Source organism: Sceloporus occidentalis, unplaced genomic scaffold (genome assembly GCF_023333645.1).
Source record: "Sceloporus occidentalis isolate IW3139 unplaced genomic scaffold, rSceOcc1.0.p SCAF_157, whole genome shotgun sequence".
Taxonomy (NCBI): Eukaryota; Metazoa; Chordata; class Lepidosauria; order Squamata; family Phrynosomatidae; genus Sceloporus; species Sceloporus occidentalis.
Window position 1 is genome coordinate 1,607,873 of NW_028317137.1, and position 21,655 is coordinate 1,629,527.

At 45.4% G+C, this 21,655-nt stretch overlaps 3 protein-coding genes across 3 annotated transcripts; all 3 read right to left on the bottom strand.

Annotated features, from left to right (window-relative positions):
* Window positions 1-299: 299 nt before the first annotated feature.
* LOC149280391 (zinc finger and BTB domain-containing protein 22-like) lies at window positions 300-1,634 on the bottom strand. Its single transcript, XM_089500636.1, has one exon. The coding sequence runs from the start codon at window positions 1,632-1,634 to the stop codon at window positions 300-302; it is 1,335 nt and encodes a 444-aa protein (XP_089356762.1).
* A 2,899-nt stretch (window positions 1,635-4,533) lies between these two features.
* On the bottom strand, window positions 4,534-9,989 carry LOC149280392 (uncharacterized). Its single transcript, XM_089500638.1, has 7 exons — window positions 9,819-9,989; window positions 8,726-9,539; window positions 8,037-8,221; window positions 7,254-7,410; window positions 5,718-6,783; window positions 5,344-5,464; window positions 4,534-4,659 (listed from the first exon to the last, which is right to left on the bottom strand). Exons 1-7 carry the CDS (start codon window positions 9,987-9,989, stop codon window positions 4,534-4,536), a joined length of 2,640 nt encoding a protein of 879 aa, XP_089356764.1.
* A 6,000-nt stretch (window positions 9,990-15,989) lies between these two features.
* Window positions 15,990-21,414, bottom strand: LOC149280393 (carboxy-terminal kinesin 2-like). The gene is made up of 15 exons (XM_089500639.1): window positions 21,301-21,414; window positions 20,969-21,089; window positions 20,825-20,884; window positions 20,146-20,362; window positions 19,500-19,677; window positions 19,228-19,395; window positions 18,834-18,956; window positions 18,342-18,458; window positions 18,074-18,247; window positions 17,778-17,945; window positions 17,390-17,528; window positions 17,049-17,188; window positions 16,884-16,957; window positions 16,640-16,715; window positions 15,990-16,034 (listed from the first exon to the last, which is right to left on the bottom strand). The coding sequence occupies exons 1-15, from the start codon at window positions 21,412-21,414 to the stop codon at window positions 15,990-15,992; spliced, it is 1,914 nt and encodes a 637-aa protein (XP_089356765.1).
* Window positions 21,415-21,655: the final 241 nt, after the last annotated feature.

Sequence of the window (21,655 nt, forward strand, 5' to 3'; positions counted from 1 at the left end):
CTAGCGGGGAGAACTTATATCTCGGAGGGCAGAGTCGAGTCCGTGAGTAAAAGTGCCGCCGGCTGCCGCTCCTTTAGTGAATAGCAGGACATGAATGGGAATATATCTTCTTTGTGCCATTTAAGTAACAGTCTCTTACACATCAGGTTTCTTACTGCCCCCCCTCGCTCCAACCCATCCACCTTAAAGCTTTCTCAAAGCACCGGAAGACTCCTTTGACCCTCCCTCGCCAATGTCTCTCCAACCCGCACCTCCCCGTCTCCCAGTACCAGTCACAGCAAGAGTGCACCACGTTCCCGTCATACGCTTGGAGTCTCTTTCATCCCTTGGCCCCCACCGGCTCCTGCCCTGTGTCTCCTTTCACAATGCCCCCGATGCCTCATGAAGCTGTCCCTCCACATGAATTTCTTGGCACAGACCTCGCACTCGTACGGTTTGACCCCGGTGTGCGTCTTCATGTGTTCCGTGAGGTGGTGCTTCATTTTAAACTTTTTTCCGCACACAGGACAATCGAAGGGACGCAGGTTGAGGTGCATGTTGACGTGGCGGTCGCGCATGCTCTTGTGCGAGAATGCCTTTCCACAGTGGCACAAGAATATCTTGCCGCCTTCGCCTCCTTGGCTGGCCCCTGACCCACCTTGTCCTGCTGCCCCGTGTCCTGAAGGCAAAACCAGAAGCTGGTTCCCTTGCATGTCCAGGGGCAGAAGTGGAGGACCTTGCGGGTAACCTGACCCACCCCCTGACCCTTCCTCGTAGGGCATGCCATCCGAAGGCTCACAGAAGTTCACTTGCTCCTCGGGAGCATTTAAAGTTCGTACATCACTGATGCTCAAGTGCTCTTCCTCTTCTTCATCTTCCTCAAGTTCGTCTTCCTCTTCTTCTTCCTCTCCCTCGCAGGTCAACAAAAGGCCCTGGTGGGGCCGCTCCTTCTTCACATACACCCAGTGCCTCTGCGGCACGATACTCGGCCTACGGTAACTAGAGCAGCTCGCCACCGCCGCTTCCCCGCCACCTTGCTCAGCCTCTCCACCCGCCTCTTCGGCAGCTTCGACGGCCGCCTCGCTCCTCCTCCGGCTCCGGTCACCGCAAGGCTCGGGAGGCGCCTCGCGTGGACTGAAGTAGTTGCTGCTACTCGGAGACTGATTCTCGCTGGCTCGGCCTGAGTGAGGACGTTGAGGGGTAGGGGCACTTCCACCAGATGTCCCCTCACCGCTGCCACCACCACCACCTCCGCCACCACAACTGGTGCCACCACGCGACTCTTTTAGAAGCTCGGAGCATTTGTCCACCACGTGCCACATCTGTAGCACGCTGCCCACCGTCAGGTAGTTGACTATCTCATCGGCCAACATAGTGAGACGGCCCGTGTAGGCAGCGCAGAGCACGGCCTCAAACGCCCCAGGATCCACGACCCCAGGTAACGCCACGCAGCTCATGCCTTTAAGCAGCACTTGGTCATGGAAGTACGGGGAGGAAGCAGCCAGCACGGCGCGGTGGGCACGGAACACGCGTCCTTGGGCATGGATGGACACGTCGCAGAGCTTTCCTTCCATGCGCTGCTGATTCAGGCTCTCCAGGAGGGAACTGGCCACGTCTGGGAAGTCCACGTGAATGACAGAGCCAGCGGAGTCCATAATGAAGGCGTGAAGGGGCTTACCTAGGGATGGAGGAGGCACAATGAGTTTTACATACAACACGTATGATAAACGTATGATAGAATAACCCAGTGCAACAAACAATGACCGAGTATATAAATCAGAGATACAGAAACCCAGAAAAATTGCCCCGACCAACCGCAGACCGCGCCTTATTACACATTCTGGTGAAAACTCTTATCACCATGGTAACATCCGTAATCTTCCTGCTTTTTGGTAAAATCTACAGTGCCATGTGTCAGTCATGTGTCATCTGCGCCATCTTTTGCTTATGCATCTGTGAGCAGATTGGCCCCCATTCGGCCCCCCGTATAGTTGCCCGTTTCTCCTGCTGTAAAGACTCAAACCTTAATCAGTCGTTGGTCTCGTCTTAGATTCGGGAGCCGTATGTCTATCCCATGCATGTTTAATACCCTCACTGTATTACCCTCTACCACTTCTGCTGGGAGGCTGTTCCACTTATCACCACCCTCTCAGTAAACAAAATATCTTTATATCTAACATACACATGTGGGCTGCAGGTCTGATATCGTGAGAATCGGGACGCAGAGCTGGCTCGGGACGTCTCATGTATCTGGCGGGAAGTAATAATATCCATATATAAAGTTAATCGTTTGTTTAAGTAACAGAAGTTGTGGCCGGAGAAGGGACTGTTCTGGATTTTTTAGGAAGCATCGCAGTCGGTTCTTGCAGATGATCAAAGTGCAGTTTTAATAGTTACATCAGACGCCAATCACGCCTGATCCGTATCTAAACACATACAAAGCACAGGTGACGGCCCGCATGGCCTAGATACACAGTACTAAGCGGGTAGGAGACTGTTGTGGCGTGTTCCATCTAACAAACAGTGCAGCAGCCCTGAATCTTCCTCCAGCATCGGTGGGTTTGGAACCCGGTTTAAAAATGGCACACATTTCCAGAAAGCAAATTTACATAATCTAATTAACATAACCAAATGTACATAATACAAATTACCCAGCATCCCTATACGGTTACACCAACAGCACACACCTAATACATGCACACGCAAGCCGTATATACATGCAATCGAAGTGCCAATCACACTAAACATACATGTACATATATTTTTATTCTATGCTCACCCTGTACAGTCATACATGTACAACTTCCCCAGCAAACCTTACACATGACACATACACACAAAAATAAGCACCATGAGATGACACACATGCATGAACACTCATTAAGTATGTATATGATGGTGCACACAGCACATACATGTACATTCATAAAGGATGTATCATATGATGATGCACACAGTACATGCATGAACATATACAGTATGTATCATATGATGATGTACACAGCACATACACGAACACATAAAGTATGTATTATATGATGATGTACACAGCACATAAAGTATGCATCATATGATGTACACAGCACATACATGTACACTCAGAGTATGTGTCATATGATGATGCACACAGCACATACACGAACACATAAAGTATGTATTATATGATGATGTACACAGCACATACATGTACATGCACATACAGGTCACGCCAGGCCCGCTACCAGCATGCATTTTTCCTACACAGACCCCACAGAGGTCAGCGGGCGCTCGGCATACAGTAACGCGGTATAAGGAGGCGCTATATAGCGATCTATCTCACCCCTGGACTGTCTCTGGCTGTCTCTTTAACACTCTCTGGGTCTCAGGCCTCCGCAGGCTCCGCCCCTTTATTGAAGGTGCGCATGCGCACTGCGCGTCCTGGCGCCCGCTCCGAGTCTCCCGACACATATGCTTTCATCTTCGCAGTACAGGCCGCTTATTACTGCCGTTTGTCATTGGCCGGAAACAGCGACGGGGCACGCCCCCTTCATGTTTGCAGCAGTCTGGAGTGCCAATATGGAGTTTGTGATTGGTGATTTTGCCTGTCAATCACCATATCTTCACTAATAAAAAGAGCGTGCTATCCGCGCGTGCCCCGGAGTGTACTAACGTTATAACAGTCTTCAGATAGAACTCCTATCATTAGCAGCGAACTGTGCATGCAGATTACGGCTATTATCTGTCCCTTGCCTTGAACGAGGCCTTATAGAAATGTTATTAACAATGTGATGCAATAGAATGAGGACCTTAGTTTTAATATTATGGGATATCACTATATATATTATATATATATATATATATATATATATATACACACACACACACATACATACATATACATACATCTTTTCTGTATGTTTCTATACTTGATACATTTTATAAGAGGAAGAATAACTGATCGCGGCATCCGCTTTTTATGAAACCCGGGTGCTCCTTTCGGCTTTGCTTCTGCAAATCCCATTAATCTCAGCCACCCAGCACTGAACCAGCAGTTGAACAAAATGATCCGGAAAGAACCACAAGTTGGGCGCAGCTGCCTTTACGACTCTTTACAGCGAAGTGTGTGTGTGTGGCGGGGGGTTAACAGGGGGATTCTTTGTGCGATCTCATTGATGACCCACCTGCGTTATACAGACAGCTCGGCCCTCCGCATCGACGGCTATTCATATACATCATGAGGGGCCAACGCTGGCAGGTCCCTCCAGCAAGAAGTGCTCAGCTGCCCCAGAATAACGTAAGGGGTGAAAACTCAAGATTTTAGTATACATTGTACGGCCCAGAGACCTTCATAAAGTTGTCCACCACATACCACGGTAAATGTCCATCTTGAGCGATGTTGGTGCCTCCGTCTGGTTGCTGCCATTGTTCAAAGATACTAAAGAGTGTCCTTACATCCCTTATCCAAATTACGCTCAAGAAACCTCTTTGCATTAACTATGCATTATGCAGGGCCAGCCAAGAGAAGCTCACAGGGGTTGGCCCTTCACTGGATGTACAGAGGCCCCAGGGCCAAAATTAAAGAATTTGTTCCTCTGTGATCGGTAAGTAAAACCTCTTGTTCCAGGCCCGGTCATCGTCCATGCGCGGAGTGCTGAGAACGTACGCAATCATCACCGAAATGAAAATAAATGCGACTTGGAGCTAATAAAACAAAAAATTTATTTTCAAAGTTCTTTTTTCCTTTTTTTTTCCTCTTTTTTTTTTATACAAAACCTAAATAAAGAAGGCGTGTGGGACGGGGGGGGATATCCAAAATACCCAAGGGGGAGATACCCAAAATACCCCAGGGTGGTACCCCCTTCCAAAAACCAGGCCCCTGGGGTAAAACCATTCTCAAACAACCAATTTGACATACAGCCTGAAGATATCCTTCCCATAAGAGTCCCTCTGAGATACCCAGGCATGAAAATACATCGAACTAATGGCACCAGACCGGTTACAGCGATCCGAAAGAAGCCACCTCAAGGCGTTGCGCAATCCTTCCTCTATCAGATGGTGGCCGCTAGGCATGGCTTCTAATGTATCCCCTGTCCAGAAACGAGCCACGCTGCTGGCATTCATCCCGTTCAATCCGAGAGAACAATCACTTCATCCGGATCACACTGTGTGGAGGCATTAGACTGGTGGCCGGCGGCAGACATAAAACACAAGCAGGATCGTGGGGAAAGTAGAAGAGAACGGACGGGAAAACGAGCGAGGAGGAAAGAAAGAAAGAAGGTGGCGGGAGAGAAAAGATAAAAGGTGAGTATTAGGCAATACGATAAGATTTAAAGCAGCTCCTGCCACCTGCTTCAACACAGACAAAGAAGCCGCTCTCCAACTTACCTTGAGGATTTGCTTGGTTGGGGTGGATAGAGGAATGCAGGTCACCTCCAGGTCCAGCGTAATATCAGGGTCCTCACGCTCATCATCTGGGTCAGGAGAAGCAGGAAGGCTTGTGTTGGAACTGGGGATTATATGGTTAAAGAGGTCAGAATGGAGCAGAAACAGTGCCTAGAAATGTATTTCTTCGCCACAGCCTCATCGTTTTGCTCCCGCTTCTAACCTGGTCTTCCCCGCGTCTACTAAACTGATCGCCTTTCTTCACTGCGTCTAAAAACTCCTTGGCTCCAACTCGCCTGGCTATTCCAGCTGCTGATTCTCCCCACTGAACTCAATCACCCAATGCTACCATCACCACAATCCACCCCTTTCCTCACCAGTCACTCCGTGCTTTCTTGCACCTGCTCTCCATCTCTCCACCTCCGTTCATGGTCCTTTTCCCATTCTTTAGCGAGGGACTCTTTTTCCTCTTCCTGGGAGGAGGGCTGGGTTCCTTGGTCCTTCCACATTTGGTGGTAGAGCCCGAGTGGCCATCCGCAGCACTGTCTTTGGTACTCCGAGATGTGCTTTTCCTCCTTTCTGTGATCACGTGAACAGTGCCATTGCTGTTGCCAGTGTGCGGAACCTCCGTGTTCTTCATGACGTTTCCCACGCCGTTGTCTACATTTTGCGGACGGTCGCCCTTCATCCGTCTTTTGTCAGAGGGTTTCCCGATGACAAAGTCCTCTGTATCCACGTCAGAAGTAGATTCTTTCTCCGTCTGAACGCAGCTTTGCTTACGCGACATAATATTTGTAGAGGGAGAAGATCCTTTTTCAGTCACGCCTAGTGACTTGTGTTCTAGTAGAGAAGTTCTTTTGTTACCTGAACGCGCGGGGGAGAAATCCGTTCCGGGATCCGCAGCGTTGTCCATTTTGCTTTTACTCTGGCATAGTTCAGCGCTTGCAGAGCAGCTTTTCACCTTCTTCATGGGCAACACATCGGTATCACTGGTTTTGTCACTTTCCATGCCAGCAGGCGTGCCGCATTCATTTACATCGAGGGGATTGTCCTTCTGCACCTTTATCTTCACGCTTGTCACCCCTTTAAGCGTTAAGCCCCCCGTAGAGTGGTTTTCCATTTGAAGTAGAATTTTTTGATCACTCTGGCTGGTATCGGCAGAACTAGCGTCTGCTTTATCAAGTTCTTCTTGCTCTTTGCCTCGCCTGGAAGTAGAAGTGGCGTCTTCTATGGAAGGATCCAAAGGACATTCAGCTTCTAGATTCACTTTTGTAATGGGTGCCTCCTCTTGAACTGCAGGTGCAGAAGATGTTGGAGTAGAACATTCCCCGGGAGGTTCTTCTCCCTCTTCATTTAAGTGATTATCGTTTGAAGAAGGGGGCTGAGAATCAGGGATGTCCATCCTCTGGTCATCTTCATTGTCTGGGTCTGCGGGCTGCTCCTCTGGAAAAAAGATTGGAGTTACAGATTCACACAACGAAGGCGCGGCCTTACATATAACATTCTTATACCAAACGCTTTGAAGGCTCTTTCCCACTCGTTCAAATGAAAGGTATTATGGTGAATGGCGACTATACCCAGCCTCTCCTCGATCTCTCTGCTGCCTCCAGCACTATAAGGTCCCCCCCCACCTCCTCTTTTAGTCATTTGGCTTTAGGGAAGCAGCCCTGTCCCGGGAGTCACATCTTAATAACTGCTCATTCAATACTCGTTCCCCCAAAATGTTGGCAGCAAGTCTACTATTGCAACACCCTTCTACATAACATCCCTTTTAAACACCCTGTGGAACTACTTTTGCTAATAGACAAATATTTTAAAAACTCATAGAAATTGACAAATAACCCCACGGGTTGTCACGGGGCAGAGGTTTGAGAGCTTCCATCACAAGCTCTTCCGCAGCTTCCAAGTCTCACCTTCCTCCTCATCTCCCTCCTCTCCCGACACCTCCTGAGAACGCTTAAGGTCGTCCTCAATGTCGGTTTCAGATTCTTCATCATCATCATCTTCTTCTGTCTCTTCCTCTTCTGCAGATTCCCTGGATGGAGGAGATTCAGCGTGTCTATCCCTTGACTAGGGACCACAATAAATAACCCACGTTATTTTGGTCTTAAAAAGTTGAATATTATTGTTTATTTTTTTCAAAATGACAGTTTCCCTACATTTCTTAGCATGTTTATTTGCTACATGTATGTGGGATTCTGTTTTCTTAGCCCAATTTACTAGACAAACACAAAAGTCTTGCCATAATCAATGGTTTATAGACTTATTATATATAATGTCAAGTTTTCAGACAGCTGTCTAAAAGTCATCCCTGTGTGGTTTGAGCAGAGAAAGCGAGCCAAAGCATCACGGCTGCCTATGATTGGAGTCAGATTAAGGGAGTTTACGGCAACAAAACGCTAGGTTTATTGAGGGGGGGGATTAGCAGTCATCCCCTCGTGATCCCAGCGTTCAGAGCGACGCTGGATCGTGCATCATCAATGACGTACTTGGTATGTCCCGGTCTGCTGATGACACGTGACCAGGAAGTACCAGGTACGTCCCGGTCTTGAAGGGGTTAAGGATAGATCCCTTAGCGTGTTTTTACAATAACATAGCATAATGCAGCAGGAGATTCTGGAAGCATCTACTGAAGCTTTAAAAACAGATTATAATCAGGGACGACTAGGGATACATCTAGAGAGGGGCTCTAATACCTCTTCCGCTCTAGAGCTGCTTGGAGATTCGTTTTCCTTTCTGCTCCTGTTACTCTCGTCTTCCTCTCCTTCGTCCTGCATCACCGCATACTTCTTGATGATGTCATCTAAACGTGTCAGGGCTACGCTGCGGTTCTCACGGAGACGCCTTTGCAAGGAAGAGTCCTGATTGGCGGGGTCATTACCTGAAGCAAAAACGACGCTCACGGTTGGAAGATGTGACACAAGACAGACCGACCTGCAGCTTATCGGCTGGTTTCAGATCAGGACACCCATTACCACCAGGTGAAAAAAGCAGAGACGCGTGGCTCATTACCCGGGCAGAAGTGCAAAAATTCAGCTCAATTTAACAAAACCCAGAAGAAACAGGAGAGAGCACAGATCATAATCTATCCAAGAAGCCTCTTTCCCTAAAGTTTACAGCCATTTAATCTGGAGGAAAGACACCATTCTCCCTCTTTTGGTCCTAAATTTCCAGCGGAACATCTTAATTGCCAAGTATAAGCCTAAACCGTATCGTTCTCACTACAGAAAATATTTTATGCTGAATAACACCTTTACCCCACGTTTGGGTTATTGCACTTCTAACAGCCAGTCACCCTGTTTATCATTACTGAATAGGTAACCTGTAGCCCCCAACTCCCGAACACAGAATATATCTTGCGTCTATCATTCATCGTCGCACTCACCAGGCTTGTAGGAGTCCGTCAAGTGACACCCAAAATTGTACACCAAATCTAGGTGCCTCCTCTCCTGCAATCTATTCCCAAGTTCTCTGAAAGCATCCTGAGCCATCCCCTGCATTTTCTTGCGCGATATCCCAAGTCCATGCTTCTCGCTAGCTTTCTGGATCACTCTGAGCACATCCCCGTAATCGGGGAAAACATCGTGAGATCCATTAATGAATTTTTCCAGCCTACGGTTGACCTCTGGGTACCGGGTTCCGTGATAAGGTATCTTTTGCTCTATTACGCGGCCGGTAAGACTGCTGCAGTCTTTTAACTCACAGAGCTTCTGGAAAATACGCAGAATCTTGCGTTTAAGTCGGGACTCTTGAATGTAGGCAGAGTCCTCATCCTCCAATTCCTCTAGGGTCAGCTCCTTTTCTTGAAGCTTCTGAATCTCTCGGGAGTAAAGCCTCAGCAGATTCTCCAGGTAACGAATCTGGCGCTTGGATCCAGTTTTCGTTCCATTGTCTCCATCGTCCTCTTCCTCCTCCACTTCTTTCTTTTTCTCACAGTCTTCTTTCCATGGCTGTAAACTCGAGGGCGGCTGTAGGGAGACCTTGCGCTTTTGTGTATGGGCTTTTAGCGCTGTACATAGCTCATTGATGTAAACAAAGACTTTAGAGCGTTTGTTTTGTACCCTGGTGAGACACCGACCCAAGACATTGCAAAATTCAGTAGAAGACAGGAATGAAGGGTTGGCTCGGGAATATTTCCCCTTGAGGAAAGATATCACCTCTGGGTGCTCTGCAGTGAGGCCTGCACAATAGTCCACAAACTAAAACAGAAGAAAAGAAGTTTAAGAGCTGTGTGTGGGCCAGGAAAATGGGGAATTTAACTGATAGGGGGAATAAATGTTAAGAACATAAAAAAATTAAGACAAAGGCAGTACAATGATTTATGCAACACAAAGACTTAAAAAAAAAAAAAAAAAAGAGAAGTGAAAGAGGAGAGGGTGTAGCGGCTGGTGAAAAACATCAAAATGAAGGAAGAAATTCACAAGGAAACCAAACAAAGGATGAAGACCTCCATGTGAAAAAGGGAGAAAGTTCCTCACCTCCTCGAACAGCTTATTATTCTGCACTTTGAGTATTTGACTCTTCTTCTCACTTTCTGCCACATCCTTCCCGTTACTCTGAGATGGCGGTGGACTCTGAGAAGAATGCGGCTTCACTTGCTCTTCATCGTTTTCATCATCTAGTACAATGACCTCGTCCACGTGTGCCATTCTTTCCTTCAGAGAACTCAGGGTGCGAGGAGGAATGAAGCAAGCATGGCAGGATGTCGACCCGGTATAGCAGAGCAGACCTGTTATGGGGCAGATGTAAAAAACCTTTAAACAAGCAACATGTAACGTCATGCAGGGGACACAAGCGGGTAAGACAGGTGAGGTAATATAAAAGTGTGGTGTTGCAAACAAGAAGGGTGGGGGGAAAAACAGCAATCACATTAACCCAACAGTAAATCAGGATCAAAATACAACAAAATCCAGGATGAACAGAGAGAGACATAATAATAACAACAACAACAACTATGGCGCTGGGGTCTTAATAAATACGTAACAATACATTTGGGTGAGCTAAAGCTGCAGAAGATCGCGAGACCTTGGCGTTTGAGCTGCGGACAAGCCAAAACACGGCAAGGGGACTCATTTTTGGCTGACAGGTTGGGGCTTTCAGGGACGTTGGAAAAAGCCTTTTCCAATTTATTCGGCAAAATGTGGTTTGATTATAATGATAGAAAGTCCCGGTTTCTATTCCAGTCCCCTGAGGCTAATGATGACAGCTCATTACATGCCCGCTAATTAATCTATGCAGAATATCCCCAAACCCTACAAACTACTGGAAAACATTTACAAAAAGTCTTAACGTGAAACAAACTGTTAGCTGTACAACCCATCTATTCTGCAATGATTTGTCTTTAGTTACATTTTTGAAAGTACCTTTTAATAAAGGATTTCAACTAGAAATTACTCCAAGTAACCAGATTTTTACATTAAAAGGAGCACTCAGCCGTGATATGCATTTAATGAATAATAGCTGGGTGGTCTCTTTAAATGATCAAGTGGTCCTTGTTGCAAATGCAGGAAAGCCCCCATATTCATTTGCACACCCTATTGCCATATGACACCCCCCTCCCCCCGTGCACATGCGCAGTAAGCACTCCCGTTGACTTCAAGCAGAACGGAGAGAATCGCTGGACCGTGGAGGAGGTGGGGAGCTGCAGCTTCTCCATAAGGTATATACATTGAGGCTGTCTGAGCCAGAAGACTAACCCTTTCCATTGAAAGTAATCAGCAACAAATAAAGTCTGGCGGACCATAATGAACAGTTTTGTGGACATTTACATTCAGCGACCCGCTTACCTAATATGAGCGGCGGCGTAAAACGGAATAAGGGATACAACGGGAGACGCTAGCATCGGGGTTCTACTGAAGTCATATCTCCCCGTGTCTTCTTCTGTGCTCCTATTATGTAACAGAAATAAGATCTATATGAATACATTGTGTATATACGGACACAATATAAAAATAAACCACTACCGGCCAATCATACGACAGCAAATAGATACAGGCTATACAGCTTCTAAACACAAGTAACAGCCGGGGGATTTTGATATTAGGAATATGTTAGTGAAGCATTTAAATAAAACGCGTTATCAGCCGGGAGATCAGACCCGTTCAGCCCGACTAGTCGCCCGTTTTTCCCGTTGTAAAGACTCAAACCTAATCAGCCGTCGGTCTCGTCCTAGATTCAGGAGCCATATGCCTATCTCATGAATGAGAACTCCATACGCACACGAAATATAGACGTGTTTAAGGGTAAATGTGCCTCCCAGGCCCCCGTACTATCCTCACATGAGCCACACACGGCAAGACACAGAGGTAAACGCTGTATCGCGATTTAGGGCATTACATTAACCCTTTACCCGTACCGTGTTTACATGGGGCGACAGGGATGAGGTCCGAGGAACCTAAACACAGAAGTCTGGAAGCTGAGGGTGAAAGCTACAGTCTATACAGGCAGCGAAGGGTTAAACATAAGAACAAAAAAAAGCACCATGACAATACGACAGCGCAGAACCCGGGGTATTACCGCTGGTAGCTCTATTCCTCCACTTCCGGTCGGTGACGCAGTTGTCAGTTTCCGCTTCCGGTATAGGGTGCTGCGCATGCCTTGCCGCCAGCCATCAGGTGGGAGGGGCGACTGGTGTTCAATTGCACACACCGCTAGAAGGGAGAGGCGTATGTATAGAGCCCCGCCCCAAATGGGCGCAGTAATTGGCTTGCTGAGCTGAGTGACAGATGCTTGTGAATAATACAGGGATCAGTTGTAGATTACTGTGCCTTTTACCAATGGATTCCTAATAATCACAGGTTTGCAGGTTATTCAGGTTTCATGTTCTGTGTGTGAAGAAAGCATCCAGATAATAGAGAATATTTTTCTCCTTGAGAATAACCCCCAGGCGCTGTATACAGTAATATAACCCCCCCAGCGCTGTATACAGTAATATAACCCCCAGCGCTGTATACAGTAATATAACCCCCCTGCGCTGTATACAGTAATATAACCCCCCTGCGCTGTATACAGTAATATAACACCCCAGCACTGTATACAGTAATATAACCCCCTGCGCTGTATACAGTAATATAACCCCCAGCGCTGTATACAGTAATATAACACCCCTGCGCTGTATACAGTAATATAACAACCCAGCGCTGTATACAGTAATATAACACCCCAGCGCTGTATACAGTAATATAACAACCCGGCACTGTATACAGTAATATAACACCCCTGCGCTGTATACAGTAATATAACAACCCGGCGCTATATACAGTGATATAACACCCCTGCGCTGTATACAGTAATATAACAATCCGGCGCTGTGTACAGTAATGTTGGTCGGTGACAAAAACCTGGTTTTATCTCATTTGGTTCCAATAAATTCCCTTTATCTGCAGACCTGGAGGCGCCGTTGCTGTCAGTCGTGTGATATTTAGGGTGAGTCCTGCTCAGACACCACACTGAGCTGATGCTTCGTGGTAATACTAACGAAGTATACAGCTCCGCAGACTTTTAGTAGTCAGTGTCTGGGTGATTAAGATTGAGCCATTCTGTTTCCCACAGGCAGTATGATAAAAATGGTATATGTATAGCAGACTGGATTCAGCTAACAGCAACCGCGAGGACAACAAAGTCTTCTAGCAGACTCTCCGTGGAAGATGGCTTTTATAACAAATAATAAGGGAATGAAAAACACAATCCCACTAGTAACTCCACTTTCATGAATAAACCCCTATAGACGTAGCATTAAGAGGAATTGCCCCCGTATGGTGCAGAGCCCGAACCTGTCACCTCCTGAGGCCGAATCTCATTGCTTGATATTTAGGCGCATGCAGCAGGTTATCCATGATCCGATCGCATTGTGTACACAGGGATACATCTAAGAGGAGCCAAAGGGTCCTGCCTCCTCCTGTGAGCAGAGGTTACTCCATGCACAAAACAAGGGTGATGGGGCAACCACCAAGCCTTAGCTCATACACCCCCATACTGAATATATTGAGGGGAGGGATGAGGGCCACATGCTAGTGATGGGAAGTTCTGATCTTCGGATCACTCAGTGTGTCTGCACGGAGTTACTGTTTTCCAGTAACTCCGTGCAGGCACACTAACGATTGGCCCCGCCCCTTTCATTATGAATCCTCCCCCCTGCCTCCAGTGATGTCAATGAAGGCAGAGAGTCGTTCAAAGATTCGGATCTTACAGGGATCCGAATCTTACAGTGATCCGGATCACTGTAAGATCCGGATCATTGTAAGATCCGGATCTTTGAACGACTCTCTGCCTTCATTGGCATTGTAATCATTCAGAGAATGTCACCATACTGTTATAAATAATACATTCATAATCACTGCCCCCAGGATTTACATTCCCCTTTACCTGCAACTGCACCTTAAGCTAACTTTATTAAATTAATTAAATTAACCCTCACCATTAAATTAACCCTAAACACCCCATCAACCATGACTGCCCCTAAAATTAACCCTTAACACCCTATTAACCATAACTGCCCCCAAATTAACCCTAAACACCTCATTAAGCATAACTGCCCCTAAATTAACACTAAAGACCCATTAAGCATAACTGCCCCCAAATTAACCCTAAACACCTCATTAAGCATAACTGCCCCTAAATTAACACTAAAGACCCCATTAAGCATAACTGCCCCTAAATTATCCTTAAACACCCCATTAAGCATAACTGCCCCTAAATTATCCTTAAACACCCCATTAAGCATAACTGCCCCCAAATTAACACTAAAGACCCCATCAACCATACCAATTTATTAGGTAATTTATCTGGAGTACATGCAATTAATTTAGGGGCAGTTATGGTTAATGGAGTATTTAGGGTTAATTTCAGGGGCCGTTGTGGTTAATGGGGTCTTTAGGGTTAATTTCAGGGGCCGTTATGGTTAATGGGATCTTTACGGTTAATTTCAGGGGCAGTTATGGTTGATGGGGTATAAGGGTTAATTTTATGCTGATGATTGAGGGTTAATTTAATTAATTTAATAAAGTTAACTGTAGGTGCAGTTATAGGTAAAGGGGGGCAAACTCAGGGGAATCTAAATCCTGGGGGCAGTGTGAACATTATTAATGTATTTATTTATAAAAGTATGGTATCAGTGATTTTCTCTGAATGATTCGAATCTCTGTAAGATTCGGATCCTTGTAAGATCCGGATCCCTGTAAGATTCGAATCATTCGACTCTTCGGTTCATTCGACTCTTTGAACGAATCTCTGACTCTATGAGTCATCGTTCCTGTGAGAATTAATGAGCTGTAACCTGACCCCAGAGTGCTCTGCAGATGACTCACAGCTCTAGGATCAGGTTACAGCTGCATGATGATTCACAGACTGAACCGCTACAAACGAATCGTTCAGTCTAGTGAACCGACTCATCCGGCTCACTAAAAAGAACCGGATCAAATGAACGATTCGTTCATGATCCGGACATCACTACCACATGCAGGGGTTTGGGTTTTTTGTGGGTTAACCCAGGATTCCTGTTTCTGCACAGGATTCTGCATTTCAATTTTTGTTCAGGACAAGTAAACCCTTTAGAACCACATTAAGATTAATTAGTACTAATAGTGTAAAAGTGAACAGAAAAGTAAAAATTTGTTTCGCTTTAGGATAGGTGCCAATGCTGGGGAAAAAACACTGAGCAGCATCTTCTGATTACAGGTAACAGGCACAGCGTCCTCTTACGTGGAATTCTAACAGTAATGGGATTATTTTTTTTTACGTTTCCATTTCCCTTTTATTCTCCCCGTTATTGGGAAGCATACATCTACAACCCTGAAGTCCCCCTCACAACACGGGAGGTGGATTTGGAGATGCCTCCGGGGCAATGCCCAAACCGTGAAGGTGTACCGGTGCGCCGTTACACTGGGGCTGCCGCCACACAGCCCCGCATGAAGGTTCCTACCGACAGGGTAGCATCAAAGCTTCTTCCAGCCCCTTAACATGGGGTCGCTTACTCCTACAATGTACTAATATTTGGAGTACACAAAGTATTTATAAGCCAGATCAGCCACGATAAAGCAAGTGGGAGCACCAAAGAACATTCAGAAAATACAAAAAGACACACAGAACACTGTAGTTTATTAAAGAAAAAATAATATCAATTTCTCCCTCAATTTCACTGTACCTCCATTCAATAACTGAATATCCCCCCCCCCCACGGCATTAAAGCAAACATTTACAGGGAAACAGGAGTGGATATACAACACACATTCAGAAGGGAAGCAGAATACACAGAGAATGTCCACAGAATACGAGGACGTTGACCGGCCATTTATACCGTTTTATAATTACACAGCATGATGGAGGGGAGGTTCACACACGCTAAAGGAAAACTGAAAATGCTATATAAAAAAGGAGGTTTAATATTTACATCACTGGGATCTTATATACAATGGGCAGTAGAAAGTTATACGATAATTTAATTACTAAAATTTCACTCCTAACCTCACGGTTATTTTTTTTTTAAAAAAAAGAAGAAAACCATAAAACAGGGGTTCTGGTCAATTTCTAAAATAGAATATAATATTTTTCAATGTGTGTGTATACAATACACACGATCCGGCACAATCCGCTGGCTAAGGATTGCGACGGCACTTAAGTGTTCATCTCTAAAATCGGAGTCCGAGGGAGGGTCACTTGCGGTTGGCGCGTGCGGTTCCAATTACGCACTCATTGACCTAGAACACAAATTAAGAAATACGTTAAAGGACCATCTCCCCAAACAGTCAGGAACAGCCAAGATCCCAATGTCGTGCTGAACAAAGTAAACTGATTTCACTTGTGTGGCTTGAGCTGGTGACCAATAAGAGCCATCACAGGGAACCCAAGACATGTCAGGAGCTCTGGGTTACCTCACTCTTTCTACAGGTTGTCCAAAGAAAGTTCATACTTATCTATAAACTGAAACCTTCTCTTTCATAACCGTCTCTAATAATTGGATTGAAATCCTGCCTGAGAAGCTCACTGTGATTAGACCTTTATAAACGCGTACGGGAACCGAGCAGTAGAAGCTTCAGCTCTCCAGCTTACTCTCCCGTTAGTGGGAAATAAAGCGCACCGCTGCACACTGAACACTTTAAACACGTCCAATTTTATGTGCCTTTTACAAAATGTTCTCCTAGACATGGTATTCTTTCAACCTCAATGAGTTAATGTGTAGTAATTAGTGTAATCTCATTAATACTGGATATGGGAAAAGGCAATTCCCTGATCAAACATACGGAATAAACAAAAGCAAAACCCTAGGGTACAGAGATGTATGAAAATCCACGTCCCCGCTCACCTTGCTGGCAAATCGAAGGGAATTCACAGACTCTGTAAAGTTTTCTTCTAGTGGAGAGATATTAACGAACATCAACCTGTAATAAAGTCAGAGCGATGAGAAAAAGGAAAGCAGCAAACAGGATTAGAAAAGGAGAGACTGTAAATATCACAGCAAATGAAAACAGAAAATGTGTGGCGTGCCAAAGAACAGGTAAGAGAAGGCGAATGGAAGTTTTCATCACAGCTTTTACAGGCGTACTTACACTTTTGCGTTCCCTCCCAGACTGTTCTGCAGGAGGTACGTCAGCTTGCTGTTCCTGTACGGGATATGAGATTCCTGTTGAGGAAACGCATGCATGTTCACGTTAACATTTGCCCAAAACACGAGGGATGAGCAGGGACAGAATGAACGCCCTGTGTCGCAGTACCTTGTTACACAGAGAGGTGATGACCATCCCGAGAGTGGACAGAGATGTGTTTATCGACTGGGTCTCCTTCAGTCGATCTCCGGTGGATAGAGATCGGTCTAGACGTTCACTCCCAGCAAGGTCAATGAGACTCAAAACAGCTAAAAAAGAAAGCAGAACATGGGGTGTGAAGTCTAATAAAAACACTAATTTCATAACAATGAGAACCACCAATGATCTGCCAGAATTTGTTGTAGGGCAGTCGCTAGATTCTCCTACCTGTCCTTTAGGAAGCCCTGTATTTCACAAATAGATTATTAGATGATCTGAGCATGGCTTGATATGAATCTAAACATACTTACACGATGTTCTGACATCTCGGGTCACATTCTCACCCTCTATCTTTAGCTGGAATACACTGTGACTTCGAGATGATCTGTCATTGAGGGCCGTTTTGGCCACAGAGCGATTGGCTTTTGCTGTCTTTAAGAGTTCATGTACCTAAGAGGAGTGCAAGTGGATAAGAATTGGAATCGAAAAAACCCAAAAAATGAAAGTATTTACTATTTGTTGGATATACTAGTTCTTAATTGACAGATTATATATTTTATAGGGAGACCATGAGACAACAAACCCACTTCTGAACCGTGATTTCAGGCCAACCTGACCTGCCTTTATGAATGGGGGGGGGGGGGTAGGGTTGGTTATAAGTCTACACCTAGTTTTCGGGGTCTGCCCTGTATGCATTACCTCATCCTCGCTGGAGACTTCAACGTAGCGAAGGTTGGTGACGTACACTTGGTTGCTTGAGCTGTTCACTTTACGGATCTCATATTCCACCTTCTTATCTGGACGGTGAACCAGCAGGTCTCTTAGAGACTCGTTATAGATCTCCAGAAAGCTGGCCGTGAACTTGTACTAAAAAATAAAAAATTTAGGAAAATGTAGTGAGAAGGAATAGACAAATCCTACATTTGTAAGAAACACTTCTTTCCAGTAAGTGTCCTAGTATTGACCAATCATTGTTCTCTCGATGCGCCCCTCACCTGCCACCCTTTGATCTTCAGTTCCTCAGCACTGTGGAAGATTTGCCCGATAGCTCTGGGAATCATCCCCATAGTATCATGGGAGACATCGTCGGGTCCCTCCATAGTGTATGTTTTTCCACTACCGGTTTGGCCATATGCAAATATACACACAGGGTAACCATCCAGCGCTGACTAAAGCAAGAAAAAAAATGATAAAAACAATAAGCTGTTGGCGTGCGCCATTTTCCAGCAGATTGAACGACAAGTCCGCACGGGACATACTTACTTGGACCAGCAACGATATCTCCTCAAACACAGTCTCTTGCGTGCAAGAGGGAGGGAAGATGCAATCAAAGTTAAAATCATATTTCACGGCTTCTTTTTTCTCCCGTCCTACATGAGACTACACGAGAGAGAGAGAGAGAGAGAGAGAGAGAGAGAGAGAGAGATGTCCAACCATTAGAGGGACTCTGGCTTGTTGACCGCTTGATACATTTAAGCTCCTTTCTGCTATGGATTGCTGGTGGCGCGTAGGGACATTACTGTTGGTGTAGAAGCAGAACAGGCAAGATGATATTTAAAGCCACACAGTAACCGTTTCATGAATGTTTAAGGGGATTCGTCATCACGGCTATACTTTATCTGTGCTGTAATTAACTCACATAAAAGTAAGCATGGCTTTGCATAGTTTGTTGAGACTTAACTGCAGGAGTTTATAACCCAAACCGCAGCACTCACTCTGAATAGCATATTATAGAGTGCTGCGCACAGCTTTTACCTCTTCCAGTTTTGATAAAATAATCCCCTTCTCATCATTACTAGGATAGCAAATGTGACCGGCAGTCTGATTCTTCTCTGAGTTTAGCGTTGGACGAACTCTACAGAAGACACGGATATTGCCCTGGGATGGATGGCAGAGACAACAAGGTCAGATGACAATACAACCAGAAGAAGAATTACCAAAATGTCAATGTAAGTAAATATTCATTGCAATCAAGCCTTTTTGAATCAGAGCAAATGAAAATGAGAGCACACCGTTGATTTCTAGGAAACCGATCATGTTATTGGCTCCAATGCCTTGGGCACAAGCTGTTGGCCGGGTTTAGTTCTGAACGCAGGTAACCAAAGGCACATTGCTTTAATGTCAAACTTTCCTTCCTGGGGCTGCTCACCTTCAGTTCCTGGACCATGTTGTGCAAATGTCTTCGCTCTGTTTCCAGCGTGTGCACCTGCGCATCTCTCTGATCAATGGATAGTTTGAGTGCAGTGATCTCCTCGCTCTGCGCCTGCGCTGTATCTCGGAGTGTGGTGTTCTCTCCTTGCACACAGATCAGTTTAACCTGGAGTAAAGAGATAGGTCATTGCCCCCATCACAAACTTATGGCTCACAAGCATCAGGAGAGGGAAGACGTCACGGTACGAGCATCATACGGCTCAGACGCACCTCTTTATCCATAATTTGTTGTGTCAGGCTCTTGTTAGCTGCCTGCAGCTCCTCTATGAGGCGTTTTTGAGCAGCCAGCTCCTCCTCCTGTCGCCGCGAAAGTTCAGAAAGCCGCGTAACCTCCTTTTCAGAGACAGCCGCTTTCCTCTGCTCAGACTGCAGCTTTAATGCCAGAGAACTGAGCACAGAAACAAGATTTTGCATTAGGAGACAACTACCCAGAATAGATTTCCACCTCCTGCTACCTATATCATCCATAAGCTAGCAAAGTCCCCCATGTATAACTTGGAGGAAAAATGAGAGCGACTATGTTAAAAACACTTGACGTGACAAGAGTTCACAGTGTAAAACTAGGTGGCGAGAGGCTTACATGGAACACAGAAGTTTTACTTTACTAAGAGGCTGCTACAGCCTCCCAGCAGAAGAGGTAGAGGGTAATACAGTGAGCGGATCTAAACATGCATGGGATAGACATATAGCCACTGAATCTTAAAGATCAAGGACCGATTAAGGTTTGAATCTTTACAGCAGGAGAAAGACTGGATGGGCTTTTCTTTGAGCCACCCAATTGTGCATTGCACCCTCGTACAAGAACAAGACACTTTAGAGCCTCAATACGAAGGTAAAATGCGCTCTGGGGTCTTACCAGCGCTCCTCGCTGAGCCGAGCATTCTCTGAAGACAGGGACTCCACTTGTCTCTGTAACTGATCTTTGGTGCTCAGAAGTCTTGTGTTCTCCCCAGACAGCGTCTGTACTTTGCTCTTATAGTTTGTGACTTTGTCTTTCATGTCATTAACCTGCCCTTTCAGATCCCAGGCAGCCCGTTTTTTCTTATCGACAGCAGTGGCTGATGTTGCGGATACTTTGGGAAAAGCAATGGAGGTAATTAGAAACAGGAAAACCTCTATGGGCCATAACAGTAAAATCGTATACAGCAAATTGTAAAAACATACCAGAAGTGTTCACTTTGGGTTTGATGGGAACTTGCAAAAAAAAAATAAAAAAAATAAAGTGAGAACATTATATTCCCATTCTCGTATAGAAAATACAGTATTAGATGCATTTAACATTTAAATACAAATTCCAAACTGAAGATTTGTTTCCATCTCAAAGGTGCAATCTTTTCACAATCTTCACCAAATGTTTACAATAAGGTACAAGTGGAGTATAACGGATCATACACTATTGTCAATGCTAGTATTCATTTGGCAGCGTGTCTTCAGGGTTAAGTTATGTGTGTGATAACATTTGATGGTTGAGGCAATAACATTTTGTTTAAGCCGTACTTATACTATTGAGTTGTGGACAAATGTGTGTAAAATACCTGTAGAGGTTACCCCTACGATTCTGTTCTTTGGCCTGATGACAGCCAAGGACTGTCTCCCTGCGAATAAAAGAAAGGTGATACTCGTTACATACATCGATAAGGCCAATGCAATGGACTAATTGTGCTTGTTCTGGGACTTACCAATGACCTGAGGCTTTGGAAGGGCAGCCGCAGGGGCAACACGTGGTCTGGAAGTGGCAATACTTGCTGCCACTCGCACCGCTGGCCGCTCCACTTCTGGGGAGGAGGCCTTGGCTCGCTTCTGGGAAGGGTACAAAAGGAACATTAGAGTTCAGCTGAACTACATCTTCTATAAGGGACCCATTACCTTCAAGGTATCCAACATTAATAAATGTATTAAGAATAAGATCTTTGTAGAACGAGTGTCCACACAACAGTACACAGGGAGGGATGTGTAGGGAGAATAAAGGCGCTATAGTAAACGTGAAACACACCCCCTGTACTCTCTTTACCCTCGTCATCTGATCCAGGTTCTCATCACTTAATGCCCGCTTTCTGCTGGGTGGGACAGGCAGACGCGAGATCTTTGCTGCCGCTTGACACTTTTTCTCTATTGAATTGTCCATCTGAGAGGAGAATGAAAGGCAAACCTGCATCAGATCTGTTACAAAAACCAGGAAAAGTGAATCATTGCCCAACGCTCTGCGACCGGAAGCTGAAATACATTTTTTAACTTGTTTTGGGCACATGGTTTTTCTTCCCTAAACTGTAATGGTTCACATAGAGCTTTGTTAGATCAATAAGCTGCCAAATCATTTTCACATTTTCTTTTGGTGTGGTACAAATGACAAGTTACTCTAGGGGTAC

Bases quoted from the DNA above. Each gene is read 5' to 3' on its own strand.
- LOC149280391 (XM_089500636.1), bottom strand. From the start codon at position 1,634: ATGGACTCCGCTGGCTCTGTCATTCACGTGGACTTCCCAGACGTGGCC.
- LOC149280392 (XM_089500638.1), bottom strand. From the start codon at position 9,989: ATGGCACACGTGGACGAGGTCATTGTACTAGATGATGAAAACGATGAA. The intron at 6,784-7,253 runs GTGAGACTTGGA...TCTTTTTTCCAG, and splicing joins GGAGGGAGATGAGGAGGAAG to AGGAGCAGCCCGCAGACCCA. The intron at 5,465-5,717 runs GTGAGGAAAGGG...TATAATCCCCAG, and splicing joins AAGAAAGCACGGAGTGACTG to TTCCAACACAAGCCTTCCTG.
- LOC149280393 (XM_089500639.1), bottom strand. From the start codon at position 21,414: ATGGACAATTCAATAGAGAAAAAGTGTCAAGCGGCAGCAAAGATCTCG. The intron at 19,678-20,145 runs GTAAGACCCCAG...TTCTGTGCTCAG, and splicing joins CGGCTCAGCGAGGAGCGCTG to TTCTCTGGCATTAAAGCTGC. The intron at 17,946-18,073 runs GTGAGGGGCGCA...TTTATTTTTTAG, and splicing joins TGAAGATCAAAGGGTGGCAG to TACAAGTTCACGGCCAGCTT.